The sequence below is a fragment of the Nomascus leucogenys genome, chromosome 12, assembly GCF_006542625.1.
Source record: "Nomascus leucogenys isolate Asia chromosome 12, Asia_NLE_v1, whole genome shotgun sequence".
NCBI classification, from domain to species: domain Eukaryota; kingdom Metazoa; phylum Chordata; class Mammalia; order Primates; family Hylobatidae; genus Nomascus; species Nomascus leucogenys.
This window is the reverse complement of record NC_044392.1, coordinates 75,973,553-75,987,786: the sequence shown is the minus strand read 5'-3', so window position 1 is coordinate 75,987,786 and position 14,234 is coordinate 75,973,553. Positions and strand designations below refer to the sequence as shown.

The window sequence follows — 14,234 nt, the reverse complement described above, 5'->3', positions numbered from 1 at the left end:
GACTGGAAGTCCAAGATGAGGGTGCTGGCATACTTGAGTACTGGTGTGGGCTCTATGTGGCTTGCAGATGCTGCCCTCTTGCTGTGTCCTCACATGGTGGAGAGAGCTAGGAAGCAAGCTCTCTGCTGTCTCTTCTTATAAGGACACAATCCCATCATGAGGGCCTTACCCCTTCATGATCTCATCTAACCCTAATCAGTTCTCAAAGGCTTCATCTCCAAATATTATCACTTAGGGGTTAGGGCTTCAACATATGAATCAAGGGAGGACAAAATTTAGTTCATATCTGGAGGGAAGACAGCTTTTATCCAGGGCTAAGAGGGCCTTGTATAGCACACGTAGGAGTGTAACGCTTGAAAGGGCTTTCACTGGGAGGGCAGGCTATGGAGAGCTTTTATGCAAAGGGATAAGTGCTTATAACTCATGCTTTAGGGGTGTTACTCCAGTGGCAAAGTGCAGAATGGACAAGGATGAGAAAAGAATTATGTTAGGAAGCTTATTGGAGATGATCCTGCAATAGTCAAGGCAAACAACACAAAGAAGGTAAATTCGACCAGTAGAATAACATATATGAAGAGTCTGGATTTAAGAGATATTTCAAATGTGGACCCAACAGAATTAATCAGACATCTGGATGCAGGGGTGTGGAAGAGGGAGGAGTTGAGAACGACTCAGAGATTTCAGGCTTGGGTAACTGGAGGGTAGGAATGTCAATAATCAAATCAGAAGACACAAAAGCAGGAGATGGCTAGGAGCAGTGGCAAGATCATGGTTTCGGTTTTTGAAATTCTGCAAGTAAGGTGCTAATGAGACACTCCAGAGATATGTTCAAGTTAGGCATAAAGTCTGGAGCTGAAGAGAGAGGTTAAGGCCAATGAAGGAGTTGTGGGGTTCACTTGAAAGGCATTGAGGTGGGAACAGCTGAGATCACTGTTGGAAGGGATAACAGAGAGAAGAAAACATCTGGAACAGAAACTTGGTAATTGCTGGTAACAGTTTTCTGACATTGCAATGAAGCACTTAATGAGAAGAAAAGCAAATTTGAAGAATATAATGTTTCCAACATATTAAAAAGAGAAAAACTCAAATAGAGGGAATAATTAAGAGTATCAATGCTACTGAGAAGGCCAGCAAGACAAGGATCTGAAGAGGCTCTTGATAAGATCTGGGGGATGAGGTCTGAGGAGTGGTTTCAGGAGAGTGAGTGTGCATATGTGTGTGTGTGTGTGTGTGTGTGTGTTGTGGAGGTGGAGTGGGCAAACCCCATGTAACTGGTTTATAAGGTGAGAAAGTGTAAAATAGTCTTTCTAGAAATTTCTTTCAAAGATGCCAAGGTAGCTTGAATTAATGGAAATTTTTTGTGTGGTTGTGGGTTTTTTTTTTTGTTTTTTTGATAGTGGAAGTTTTAGAATGTCCAAGGAGAACATATTTCCCTATAATGTATAGAAGTTAATAGCATAAGTCTCTATAATAGAAAGATGCCTGATTAATGTATTTGACAGAACAAAGCAGTAAATACACTGTACATAAAGTATTTAGCACAGTAAGAACTCAATAATTATTTTTATACCTCAAATTGCTGTATTACTATAGAGAGATTTCTACTTGTTCTTTGGAGGCTTTTGTTCTCCTTCCAAGAGTTTAAATGGCATGAACAAACAAATAGCTCAAAGCAGACTGTGCTTATAAGAAGAAGGTAACCTTTATTGTAATACAACAGAAGAAGTACCAAGAAATCTCCTCAATTTAAATGCATCCTCAATTTAGAAGGAGTTTGATAACTGCAATTACAGATATATATATACACATATATATGCATATATATGTGTATATATATGTATATATGAGAGATAGAAAGAGAGAGAGAGAGGAAATCTCGCTCTGTCGCCTAGGCTGGAGTGCAGTGGCGCAATCTCGGCTCACTGCAACCTCTGCCTCCTGGGTTCAAGTGATTCTCCGGCCTCAGCCTCCCGAATAGCTAGAATTACAGCCATGCACCACCATGCCCGGCTAATATTTTTTTTGTATTTTTAGTAGAGATGGAGTTTCACCCTCAAGTGATCTGCCCGCCTTGGCCTCCCAAAGCTCTGGGATTACAGGCATGAGCCACTGCGCCCGGACTACATTGCTATATATGTTTTCCTATATGTTAAGGCACTTAAAATGTAAATATATTTGACACAGGGAGGATCAGAGAAGATACTGCATCACGCTATTAATCTCTGGCTGTGCATTAGCTTGTTAGATCCTCTCTGCATTAGAACTAGGTGAAAGCAGTGTGGCAGCCACAGAGGTCAGTTTCGCTAATCTCTATTTCAAGAAATACTGTGTCATTGTGCTGTAAGGAGACCAGTGAGCTGAGTTTCCACCTCTAGTGCACTGGATGGTAAAAACTCTCTGCTGGGCTGGCCCCTACAAGCATGGAGAAAGTGACAGCTCTATCTGAATGAGGGTGAATTGCCTGAATTGTCTTGGCAAATGGGTAGAAGAAGGAATTACAAGGCTCCAGGAAGTGGGCATTGCTGGAATGTACACATCATGTGAGAACTGAAGGCCCACCAGATGATATTAGCCTCGAGGGGTGGACACGTCATTCACTGAGGCATCAGAGTGTACTGGTGAGAGGGACACCAGCATCACTCAGAAGTTCAGTGATGCCTTTCCTCTGCAAGTCAGGGCTGATGGTAGGGGAAGCTGTCACAAAGCTGGGTGTCTTAATATCCATGGGGATTACAGGGTCCCTGAAGAAAGAGAAGCCAGGTGCTGGGCTTAACCACCAAAAGCCAGTGGGTCCCAATTGTCATAACAATGCACAAAGCCAGAGTAACAGCCAAAGGGACTTAATACACAGAAAGTTATAGAGGTGGTTTATAGAACATAGCACCCCTTAGGGGCAAAATAGATGGGGAGCCACGAGACTACCTAACATATATCATCCCAAGAAAATGGGAATGTATGACCTGAGGGTGGGTGCCCCAGGGAAAATCTTCAACCCTTTGCACAGTTAAAACACTGAGTGACTTCATTGCCTGAAGAGGCATCAGGTCCCCAGAGGGAAGGACCCTGAAACACTACAGGAGGTATACACTGTAATGATTTCCCCAGTCCTGCTTCAAAAAGACCCACAGCCATTTACTCAGGTTTCCATACACTGGAGAAAAAAAAAATCCAGGTATTTTGAGGATGACTGGACACAGGGTCTGTGTAGACAATGATACATGGAGACCTGAATTAGTGTCATCACGGTCCCCTGTTAGAGTAGGGACATATGAGCCTAGGTAATAAATGAGTCCAGGCCAAAGTCTGGCTGAGAGTGGATCTACTAAGTCTCTGAGCATATCCAGGGGTCATTTCCTCAGTCCATGCGTGCATAAATGGGGATGCACAATACCTGACAAGAGGAGTAACTACTTATTAGGGGAATTCAATTGAAATCTTCTGAAACTCCAAGATAATAAATAAAAAATACTACTACATTATTGAAGGGAGGATGGTGAAGATTTAATGTCACCTCTCAAGATCTCAATAATGCAGGAGTGCTGGTTCTTCTATTTCCATGTACTTCACAAGACTGTTCAGATCCTGAAGGATAAGTGTAGACCACTGAATCTTCAACCAACTAATATTGGCCATTGATTTGTTTAATGGGTTCTTTCCAATTCCATTCAAAAAAGAGAATGAGGAACAGTTCACATTCACCTGGTACACGCAATTCCTTACATCACAGTCGATGTCAGTGCTATATTAACCCTCCCACTCTCTGCCATAACTTAGACTAAAGAGATAGAGATAGTTTGGATGTCCCACAGTTTAGATGTCATTGATCATTTATATACAAGACATCATGCTGACAAGATAAACAAGAGGTGGCTAGCACACTGTAGGCCTTGGTAGGACACATGCATTCCAGATTTGGGTAGATAAATCCTACAATATTCAGGGGCCTAATGACATCAGTAAAGATTTTAGGGATCCAGTGGTCAGCAGCATGCTAGACATTCCTTCCAAAGTAAAAAACAATTACTCCGTCTTGTACCCCTACCACAAAGAAGGACCCACCGTACTTTGTAGATCACTTTGGGTTTTGGGAAAAATACATCCCATACCAGTAAGTATTGCTCTGCCCCGTATACTAAGTGCTATCATCTGAATGTGTGTATCCCCCTCACAAATTTATATGTTGAGATCCTAACTCGCAAAGTGATGGTATTAAGAGGTGGAGTGCTTAGGTTTTGAGGGCAGAGCCAGAGACCTAGCTCATACTTTCCACCATGTGAGGGTACAATGACTAGACACCATGTATGAACCAGAAAGCAGGCCCTTGCCAGACACTAAATTACCAGAGCCTTGGTCTTGGACTTTCTAGTCTCCAAAGCTGTGAGAAATGAATTTCTTTTGTTTATATGCTATACCCAGTTTGTGATATTTTGTTAGAGCTATCTGAATGGACTAAGATACTGGGTGGCATACAAATCTGCCAACTTTGAATAGAACCTGAAGCAAGAAAGGGCTCTGCAGCAGCAAGTACAGGCTGTGGGGAAAGCAGCTCTGGTACTTGGGCCATGTGATCCAGCAGATGTTCTAGGGATTGATGTGTCAGTGGTGGGAAAACACAGACTCTGGAGCTTATGGCAGGCTCCAGTGGGGGAATCGCAACGTATGCCCCAGGGGTCCAGGAGTAAGGCCATGTCACCTGCAGCAGATAATTGTGTCGTTTGAAACAGACTCGAGCATGTTACTGCGCCTGACAGCAAATGACCATGTATTCAGAGCTGCTCATTATAAGTTGTTGTTGTTGTTGTTTTTCTGTTCTACCTTGTCAAAGTGATATTACCTACCATGGAATTCTACCCAGCTATAAGGGCTGCCAGTGTTAGTTTTGTTGTTATGCAGTCAATTGTTGCAAATGGAAAAGAAGTTAAAAATACTTAGAAGTTGTCACTTTAAAACGCAAAGTTGTTTAACACCTTAGATGATATGCAGAGCAGAACATATAAAAATTATAAAATATGCATTCACTTAAAATGAAAGAACAATTAAAATCCAATAATCAAGACTATTTGTATGGCTTTTAGTGCTTGAGCTACCTGGTCACCTGGAAGATAGGACATAAGACAGGAATTTCTGGAGCACACACATTTTCAACTATCTTCCTAATTCATAGTATGCATCATTTAATTGAAATCAACTAACAAGTTTCCTTCACCTACTGTGTGTGAGGCACTGCACTCTGGGGATAATTCAAAATTTGGCTGCCTTCTTTTCAATGGGGGTACATTCCAGGAGGTAGTGTGATGTGAAAGGCCAAATGTCGACTTTGGAGTCACAGTGGCCTGGGTCACATTCCTGGCTGTAAAACAGACTAGCTGAATAACCGTGGACAAGTCAACTAGCTTCTCATAGTCTCAATTTTGTTACCTGTGAAATAAAGACAGCCATACCTTCCTTTCAGCCACTCTAAAGAATCAGCCATATAAAGAGGTAAGGTAAAGTAACTAGTACGACAGTAAGCCAATAGTCACTTTTCAGTAAATGGCAACTGGGACATGGGTTTGAAATAAAACAGCAGAACAACTGGCCCATGAACTTGGCCACATTTAGCCGTAGTGTAGATGGTTTAGAAACTCTGAGGTGTACACTGCAGTACTGGCTCTAGGTCTACATCTGACTTGCCCATTCCTGTGCTTTAGGAAAAAGTGCTTAGAGATTCCCTAGCAGCTCCAATCTGTACTCACCCTGCCATGGCTCAGGCTTGGCAGCTCACAAAGTCCCAGCTTACTCCATTCCTCAGAAACTATGACTTTCATTTCATTTCTTCTGGTCCTGGTCACATCAGTAGAAGGGCTCCCAATCTTAAGGAAACCAGCTAAATCCAAATCCAAATCCAAATCCTGAGACTCTGTCTAGGGATTTTGATTTTATGCCCAAGATTCTGTGTTGATCTTCTTAAAAGCTTTCCCTTGCCTTTAGTTTCTTTCAATTTTAATTCTCTCTTTATTCTCTACCAGACCATTTTTAAGCTGCCAAAGGAGTTTATATCAGTATGTAGAGACTTTATGCATTCTAGGTATTCAATATATATTTATGGAATTGAATCAAACACAACCATTCTGAAGCACTGCTTCTGTAATGTCACTTCTCAGTTCCACATTGCTTTTTAATTCAAGTCATAAAGCCTCAGGTTGGTTTACAAAGTCTTCCTGATTTATTCACCCTTGCTAATCCTTAAATCCCACAGTTCCAAATATACACCCCCGTGCTGAGGTTTCCCCTTACCTGTTTCTGATTGTTTCGGTGTTTCTTGTTCTTTGCCTTTGCTCCTGCTATTGCCCTTCCCTGGGATACTTCTTCTCCCCCTATTCAAATCGTGTCCATCTTCAAGACTCACCCCAAGTACCACTCACCTCTGAAGCACCTCCCGTGATGCTTGCCAGCAGGACCTCATCCCTTCTGGACACTGGGTGGGACTCGTCATTACCAGATACTCTAACAATCATATTCCGTAGAGAACTTTATTATACCCCCTCCTCAGGGCAGACTAATCCAGCATTACAGTAAGCACAGTACCTAGGGCCCATGACACTTTGAAGGACGCGTGAAAATATCATAACTTTTTTTTTAGAAGCAGAAGGTAAATGTGAATTTTTAGGTTTAAAGAAAATGTTTAATGTATAACATTTATATATTATTTTTATAGAAATACACTTGTAAAATATCATTTTTAATTTTATTTATGGTGGAAGGGGCCCATGAAGGCAAAAGTACCTAGGGTCCATGGAAGTCATAAGACAGCCCTGTCTTATAGTCCTAGAATAGAAAGTCCTAGAATAGAAAGTCCTTTTTTCTTAATTAGAATGTTCAAGATGCTATCAGCAGTCCCCAACCTGACGTTTGCTAACATAAGAAACCCCAGACACATAAATACAATTCTGTGACATATTTTTCAATATTTCAAACAGCCTAATCAAATAGTATATTTACCCATAACAAGCCCACATGCATTAACTAAAACGTCAATGTTCTTTGCTTTTGGCTGGGAGTACACTAAGTAATTTGGCAACACTGGTGATCTCATGCTGCTTAGTGGTTGTTGAAGACACGGGAATTTCTGTGATGTGACTGAAGAACCAGAAAACCATTATTAAGCCACACGTCAATCACAGAATACCCAAATATAAGTGTCTTTTACAGAAGCCAAGTAAAATTAAGGTAAGGATGCAGAGTATCCCTAGGTCTTTAGTCATTTACTTAACTCTTTATTATCATCCAAGCCATTTTAATAGTTGTATGTGCGTAACTGCAAAACAGCATTATTATATTTTATGATTACGAGCAATTATTTAATATCTGGGCCTAAGATACAATGGGAAAGTGTTTTAAAGATTTTAAAACACGCAGTTCACAGAGTAGTGTGGGGAAAGGAAGACAGGGTTAATAATGAAAGGGGTCCATGGTAGTGAAAATATTGGAACCCAGTGGATACTTCACAAATGTCTTTTGTACTCTCCCCCAACGACATCAATAACACTTAGCTGAAGGCTAATAGGTGAAACATCAATCGACTAATGATAGTGGTCATGGCACCAGTAGTCATAATAATAGTATAGCAGTCACATTATGAGTGCATGCTCAGTAAATATTTTTGATGTATTACATAGTAGATGCTTCATCAAATTTGCTTGTTTGACATTTAGAGCACAGGGACCTTATACGTTTCAGCATTACATTATTCCTAAGCAGGGAGCTTTAGAGGAATGGCCTTCTGATGGCAGCTAGATCTCATTTGCCAGTGAAAAGAAGTACATGATGGCAGCCCGGAGCTTTTCCTTTGGCTTACCCTATTGTTTCTACTCCAAACACAATCCCTAACCAGTCTCATGAAATCACCTGCCACAAGGAAACTGACATGCACCCTGAATCCTTATACCTCTGAGTGACGGCTGGCTCATGCTCCTGTACAGAATTAGGTAATAAGTCTCAAAAGAAGAGGGGGGCAAACAGACACTAGTGGGTTGTGTTTATTTAACCCTTGTCTCAGCAGCCTGTGAGCAGTGGTTGTTGTGCATGGGACTTTGTGAGCTTATTATAAAAGATGGCTGTGTGGGAAGTGAGAGTGGGATAATGCCAACGACTGGCCACCAATGAGGAGGGGGAGAGAGGGAATGATATTTTAGAGTTTCCACCAGTATTTTGGGAAAAGACTAGGATAAATTGTTTAATGCCACAAATTCGTCCCATCCCAGTAAATTCTCCTCATTACAGTGCGACTTTGCTGCACCTCCCATCTCTAGGTGGAATCTATTTCTCTACCCCCAACAATCTGGGCTGGCCTTGTGATTTCTCTGGACAATAAAATACAGTGACAGAGATGTGTAACAAGCTTAGGAACCTAAGTCTCAAGATACCCTGCAGCTTGGGTCATTACCCTATTGGAAGGCGGCTCTGAAATGCCATCAGGGAAGATGACCCTTGTGAGAAAGACCTCTTGAGAAGGAGAGAGGCCCAGCTATTTGTGCTGTCTTGGCTGAGCCCAAACCCCAGATCTCTGAATTAGCTTAATGTGTCCTATGAAAGAAGCAAGGATTGACTAGCAGGAAAACCACAGGTCAACCCTGTGTATCCTGACAGTAACAGATTGTTGTTGTTTTAAGGTCTAGGGTGGTTTATAATGCAGCAACACATAGCGGAAACAGAGGCCAATAAATGTAACTGACCCTTTTTTCTTGACATTTTCAAAAATCTAAGGTCAGAATTGGAAGTGACCCAAGGAGGTCATTTCATGTCTGTCTGTTTCAACAATTTATGAGGTTAACTGGAAATTCACCAAACATAATTTTTCATTCTCAACATTGAAGTTCATTTGCTTTTAACTGAGAAAAACTTTACCCATTTATATGAAAAGAAATACCACAAAGGTAAATTTAAACATTCTAATGTCACTGAGCACTGAATTATAAATTTGATGACTGAGGGTTAAATAACTCTCACAATTTTTTTTTCCTGGAGAACCAACGGTACTTACAAAAATAGGAATAGAGCCTTTTTTTTTATTCCTGAAAGTTTTCAGTAAAGCAAAATAAACCTCCATGATCAACTTAGCACCAAAGCCTTAATTAAAGTCAGATGTTAAGGGAGAGTTCAAATTCCTCAGTTTTATTTCCTAATCCACACAAAGAGGCATCAGAAACATATTTCTCAGTTATTATTTACGTACTCCATAACAGGGCTCATTGATTTTTATTTATGTATTTACATATGTTTATAACACCAACACTAAATTAAATAAATATGCCTTTAAATACAGCCATAAGACCATTTCCACAGAGGATATTGAATATATGGCTGTTTTCTACTATTTACTACCCGTCAAAATTCTGGCAAGCATTTCATGAGACTGCATTAGTTTGAAACACCCCAACATTCCTATTATCAAGTTTTCCCAAGGTGTCTCTAGTGAAAGTGGGAAAAAATATATTTGTATGTAAGTTCAAATATAACAGCAAAGCCTGCCTATAAGGCTTACATTTGCAGCAGGAGTTATATTCAGAGTTGCCATAGCAGCCACCCACACTCACACACACACAAAAGGGTGGTGGGGTAAGACAGAGAAACAGCAGAGAACAGAATCTATTGTTAAAAAGACAGAAGTACCCATCAATGTAATTACAAGCAGGAATCCTAGTTTGTAGTCTAAACCAATGTTTAATGGTACAACATTTCCCAGTGCTGGAGTGTCTATTAACGGATTTTGCTCTAAATGAATCTACCATCTGCACCCTTGGCTTTACAGTTTACTGGATGCTGGTATTATGCAGGAAAGAATTCAGCTGCAGATTATTTAGCACACACTAGGGCTAAAATAATCTAATGTTTCCTTCTCTGGAACATTCAGAAACATTGCCACAAGAAAAATTTGTGGTTCTATAGATCTGAGAAAGTTACTTTACTTTTTGAGTCTCCTTATTTATAAAATGGGTAAAATAATATCACATACTTAGAGAAAATGTTACAAGGATTCAATAAATTATCACAAATAATCAATTATTAAATCAATAATAATGATAAATAACTTTAAAACTACAAAGGAATTAGTAAAGTATTAACTAAGTTAGTAAAAGTGAAGCAATTGGTGCCTGACACATGGTAAATGTTCAACAAATGTTTGTTATAATAATTATTATCATTATTTCCCAATTTTTATTATAGAACAGTATGATTTATAATTCAGAAGTTTATAAAATAAATGCATGCTGGTGGCCAGTAGACTGGAGCAAGACAAGATGTTAAGATTCTTCTAGTGCATAAAAAATAATACTTTCTCCTGTAGCAATGCCTTTGAAACACTATTTTGCCAGAATAAAAAGGCCAAGCATATTATCATAGCAGCACAGTCAACACCACTGGCAAACATTGGTTACACAGCAAAATCTAACATGTACTGTGTTTTAAATTTTTATTTGTTTATTTATTTAGAGACAGGGTCTTGCTCTGTTACCCAGGCTGAAGTGTAGTTGAGTGATCATAGCTCACTGTAACCTCAAACTCCTGGACTCAAGAGATTCTCCCGTCTTGGCCTCTCATGTAGCTGGGACTACAGGCATGCAGCACCACACCTGGCTGAGGTTTTGCTTATTTTTTTTCTTTCCCTCTCTCTTTTTTGTAAAGATGGGGTCTCCTAGGTTGCCTAGGCTGGTCTCAAACTCCAAAGTGATCTTTCTGCTTTTTGGTCCCCCAAAGTTCTAGTATTACAGGCATAAGCCACCATGCCCCATCTGAATCTAATGTCTATTAGTATTAAAATATTTGTATAAGAATATTTGGGGTCAGACAGCATTCTGGAATTTGTCTCCCATCATTGGCTAGTTCATGTATTTATATGCAGATATATTTGCAATTCATACCCAGATACAAATATGAACATCAAATTTAGACATGATGGCAATGAGTGAAAAGTATTTTGTGACTTCTGATTCACTCAAGTTTCAATCCCTGTTTTAAGGCTAAGTGCTTCATATTCTAGTAGAGGTGAAACATGTAGTCAAGCGATTTCTTGAATAGGAAAGAATATGCATGGGCTACCATACTTCATATCAGGCCCAAAGGTACCTTAGAATGTGCAAGAAAAAGCAATGCTGATGGGCTAAAGAAAACAGGGGAAATTAGAAGAACAGAGTTTGGGGACACAGTGAGATGGCAAGGAGAGAGTTGTAACAGACAAACTTTAGAAAAGTTAGGAAGCAGTGGAAGAGAAAATAAATAGGATAGGATTAAGGAAAGAATCTTTGACTCCATAAAAAGTTTCTGGATGGGATTTTTAAAATGTCCAGGCAGTGAGGGATAGAATTAACTTGGCTTAAAAACTTTAAAAAATGTTAAAATGCATACTCTATGGTTCTAAAATTATCCTGCCATTGTAAATGTTATGTGTAATGATGTATTTCTCTTCCTAAATTGTCCTTTTATTCAGTAACCTTTATTTGAATCTCAAGTAGAGATGTCACAAGGTATTCCATATATTCTTTCTGCCTTTAGAAATAACATGATTGTATTGAAAACATTTCCATTATCAAATAGCTCTTTGAGGGTAAAAAAAATAATTCCAAGTTTTTCCAAGTCATTAGAAATAATCAAATTTGGTTTCAAATTGGTCCTGAGACTTTACAGATCTCTTGTTAATGAGCTGAAATTGGAAGGAAGTAGATTTGGCACCACTGGGAAGGAGAACCCCAGAAGACATTTAATTCTCTGATCTGGCCGGGTGCAGCAGCTCACGCCTGTAATGCCAGCACTTTGGGAGGCCAAGGTGGGCGGATCACTTGAGGTCTGAAGTTTGAGACCAGCCTGCCAACATGGTGAAACCCCATCTCTACTAAAAATACAAAAATTAGTCGGGTGTGGTGGCACACACCTGTAGTCCCAGCTACTCAGAAGGCTGAGGCAGGAGAATGGCGTGAACCTGGGAGGCGGAGCTTGCAGTGAGCTGACATTGCACCACTGCCTGGGTGACAGAGCGAGACTCCGTCTCAAAAAAAAAAAAAAAAAAAAAAAAAAAAAAAAAATCTCTGACCTTATTGGGGTTTGTGGAAAAGCCTACAGGGAACGCTTTAGGAGTCCACCTCCTGAGCTGCAAGGCACATCCTTGTGAGGAGGGAGAGGTTGATGGTACCATTGTTGGGGACAAGAGCTGCCTGCCAAAGCTGCCCTTCTTTCTCCTTCTGCATATGGGTAATGCACTCACTCACTTCCAACTAAAGGTCCTAGGATAGCTGCATGGGGGCCTGGCTCTTGCCACTAAGATGGTGGCCAATACTCAAGACTAAAGGAAAAAATAGAATTTCTAAGGACACTTTGGTTAGTTCTATGAGAAAACGTTAAATGCTAATTGAGATATGATGAAGATATAGTTGCCTGTAATAATAGTGCTTTCTAGAAAAAAAGAGTGTCCCTTTCATCCCCGGCAGGGACTATGAGAGCTTGGGTAGGCAGCTAAGAGGCCTAGGTAGTTCTCTTAATCGTGCTATTACAAGTTCATGGGGAATGCTACAACGAATTTGTTTCCACTAAGTCCTGTTTAATATAAAGACAAATGTATTCTCAAATACAAATGCTAATGGCTACATTTTTTAATACAACCAACTACCCACACATAATCTCATGAGAGTCAACTGACTTAATTTTGTTCAGAGTACAAACAGCTATTATTAAAAATAGATTAAATGGCCTACAGAAAGATATTAATGTGCTTTAAGTGACTTTCACTATGGCAGAGAAAAAGAATTTCTACATTGGAAAAATTAACAGTAATACAGACTAAGACAACAAATTTATAATCCTTACTTACGGTCAGATACATAGCTGCATAGACACTGAGAGCTGCTTCTTTGGATGGAAAGGTTTTTCGGGCTCTCATGATGAGATCTGGGTTGCCAGTACAGGCCTCTTCCCCACTGATGAATTGTGTATACTGCTGACATCCAAGTGCTGTATAATTGGGCTTACACAGGGCAAGGAAATGTGGGGCCAGATTTCCTGTGACTACTTGTCCAGCATTTACAAAGATATCTGTAGCAAACAGTCCAAATGTATAAATTCCTGGGGAAGAAAACAAATAATTTTAACTTCTTGCGTGTGTGTGTGTGTGTGTGTGTGTGTGAATTTCAGTTTACAATAAACCAAAATGGAAATATTTTAGAAACTATAAAATATTCCATACATATACATAGTTCCTTTCATTTCACCCCTCTCCAGTTCTTTCCTTGGCTTTCTGGAGTGGTGAAAGTGGTAAATATTGTGCTGTCTACTACTGGTTTTTGTGCATGGCAGGTTTATAAGACATAAGATAAAATAACATGTATTCTCAGACTCCAGGCAATGCAATTGTTCATGGAGTCATGTGTTCCTTGAGAGGGTATAGTCTATCATGCTCTACTAATGTTAGCAATTTCCTTTTTTCCCCCATTTTTTGAAAATTTTTTTATCTCACTAACAAAGCAAAGCAGTTGTCTCTCTTTGATTATGCTGTTACTCCCATTCAGACTGATGTTAACGCGGCTGGAGGCGCCAATTAGCAGTAAATCCAGTGCCATCAGTTTTCATTTAAATATGGAAAATCTTAAGTAAAGCAGAATGCTTTCAGAGTAATCTCTACATTGCCTTCAGAAACACATTTTTTTTAAAGTCATAGAATAGCTAGTAATTTATTTCCACCTTATCTTTTATGGACTGGCTTTCAATTGATCCAATGTTGGCTATTTAGCAAACAAGGCAATCAAAATTATAGGTTATTAATTATTTTTACAGTTTTAAAATTTATTTGCTTTGGTTACCTGAAGGTATAGAGCTAAGTGTGTAGATATTTTTTTCCTCCTTTGCTAAGGAACTTGCCAATTTACTTGAATACCAAAAACATTTTCTAAATTCAAAGTCATTGGTTATTATTGTTAAAACTTATTTTTCTGTTATACAGGCAAAATAATTTTGGGCATTAATTTCAATTAAAATCTTCAAGGATGTGGTACCAATGAAAGGAAATTCATCCTTTTATAATTTTGGGAATAAAATCCAACAGGACCTTTTAAAACTATCCCCAAGTAATACTTCTAAAAGTACTGATTTATTAAAATGTCATATACTTAGGTTACAATAATTAGATGTTTTTCTTTTTAGTCATATATTTCTGGATTATTTGTTTCCCAAGACTTTTCATCATTATTGGCTGTTGTATAGTATATCAC

At 39.3% G+C, this 14,234-nt stretch overlaps 1 protein-coding gene across 3 annotated transcripts in view; it reads right to left on the bottom strand.

The window, feature by feature from the left end:
• Nucleotides 1-14,234, bottom strand: part of PLPPR5 (phospholipid phosphatase related 5) — a 110,893-nt gene that overhangs the window by 47,391 nt on the left and 49,268 nt on the right. For all 3 annotated transcript variants that reach the window (XM_030825012.1, XM_012500404.2, XM_030825011.1), the window contains exon 3: nucleotides 12,842-13,092. In XM_030825012.1, the coding sequence (XP_030680872.1) occupies nucleotides 12,842-13,092 (251 nt within the window). The remainder of the gene's footprint in view (nucleotides 1-12,841; nucleotides 13,093-14,234) is intronic.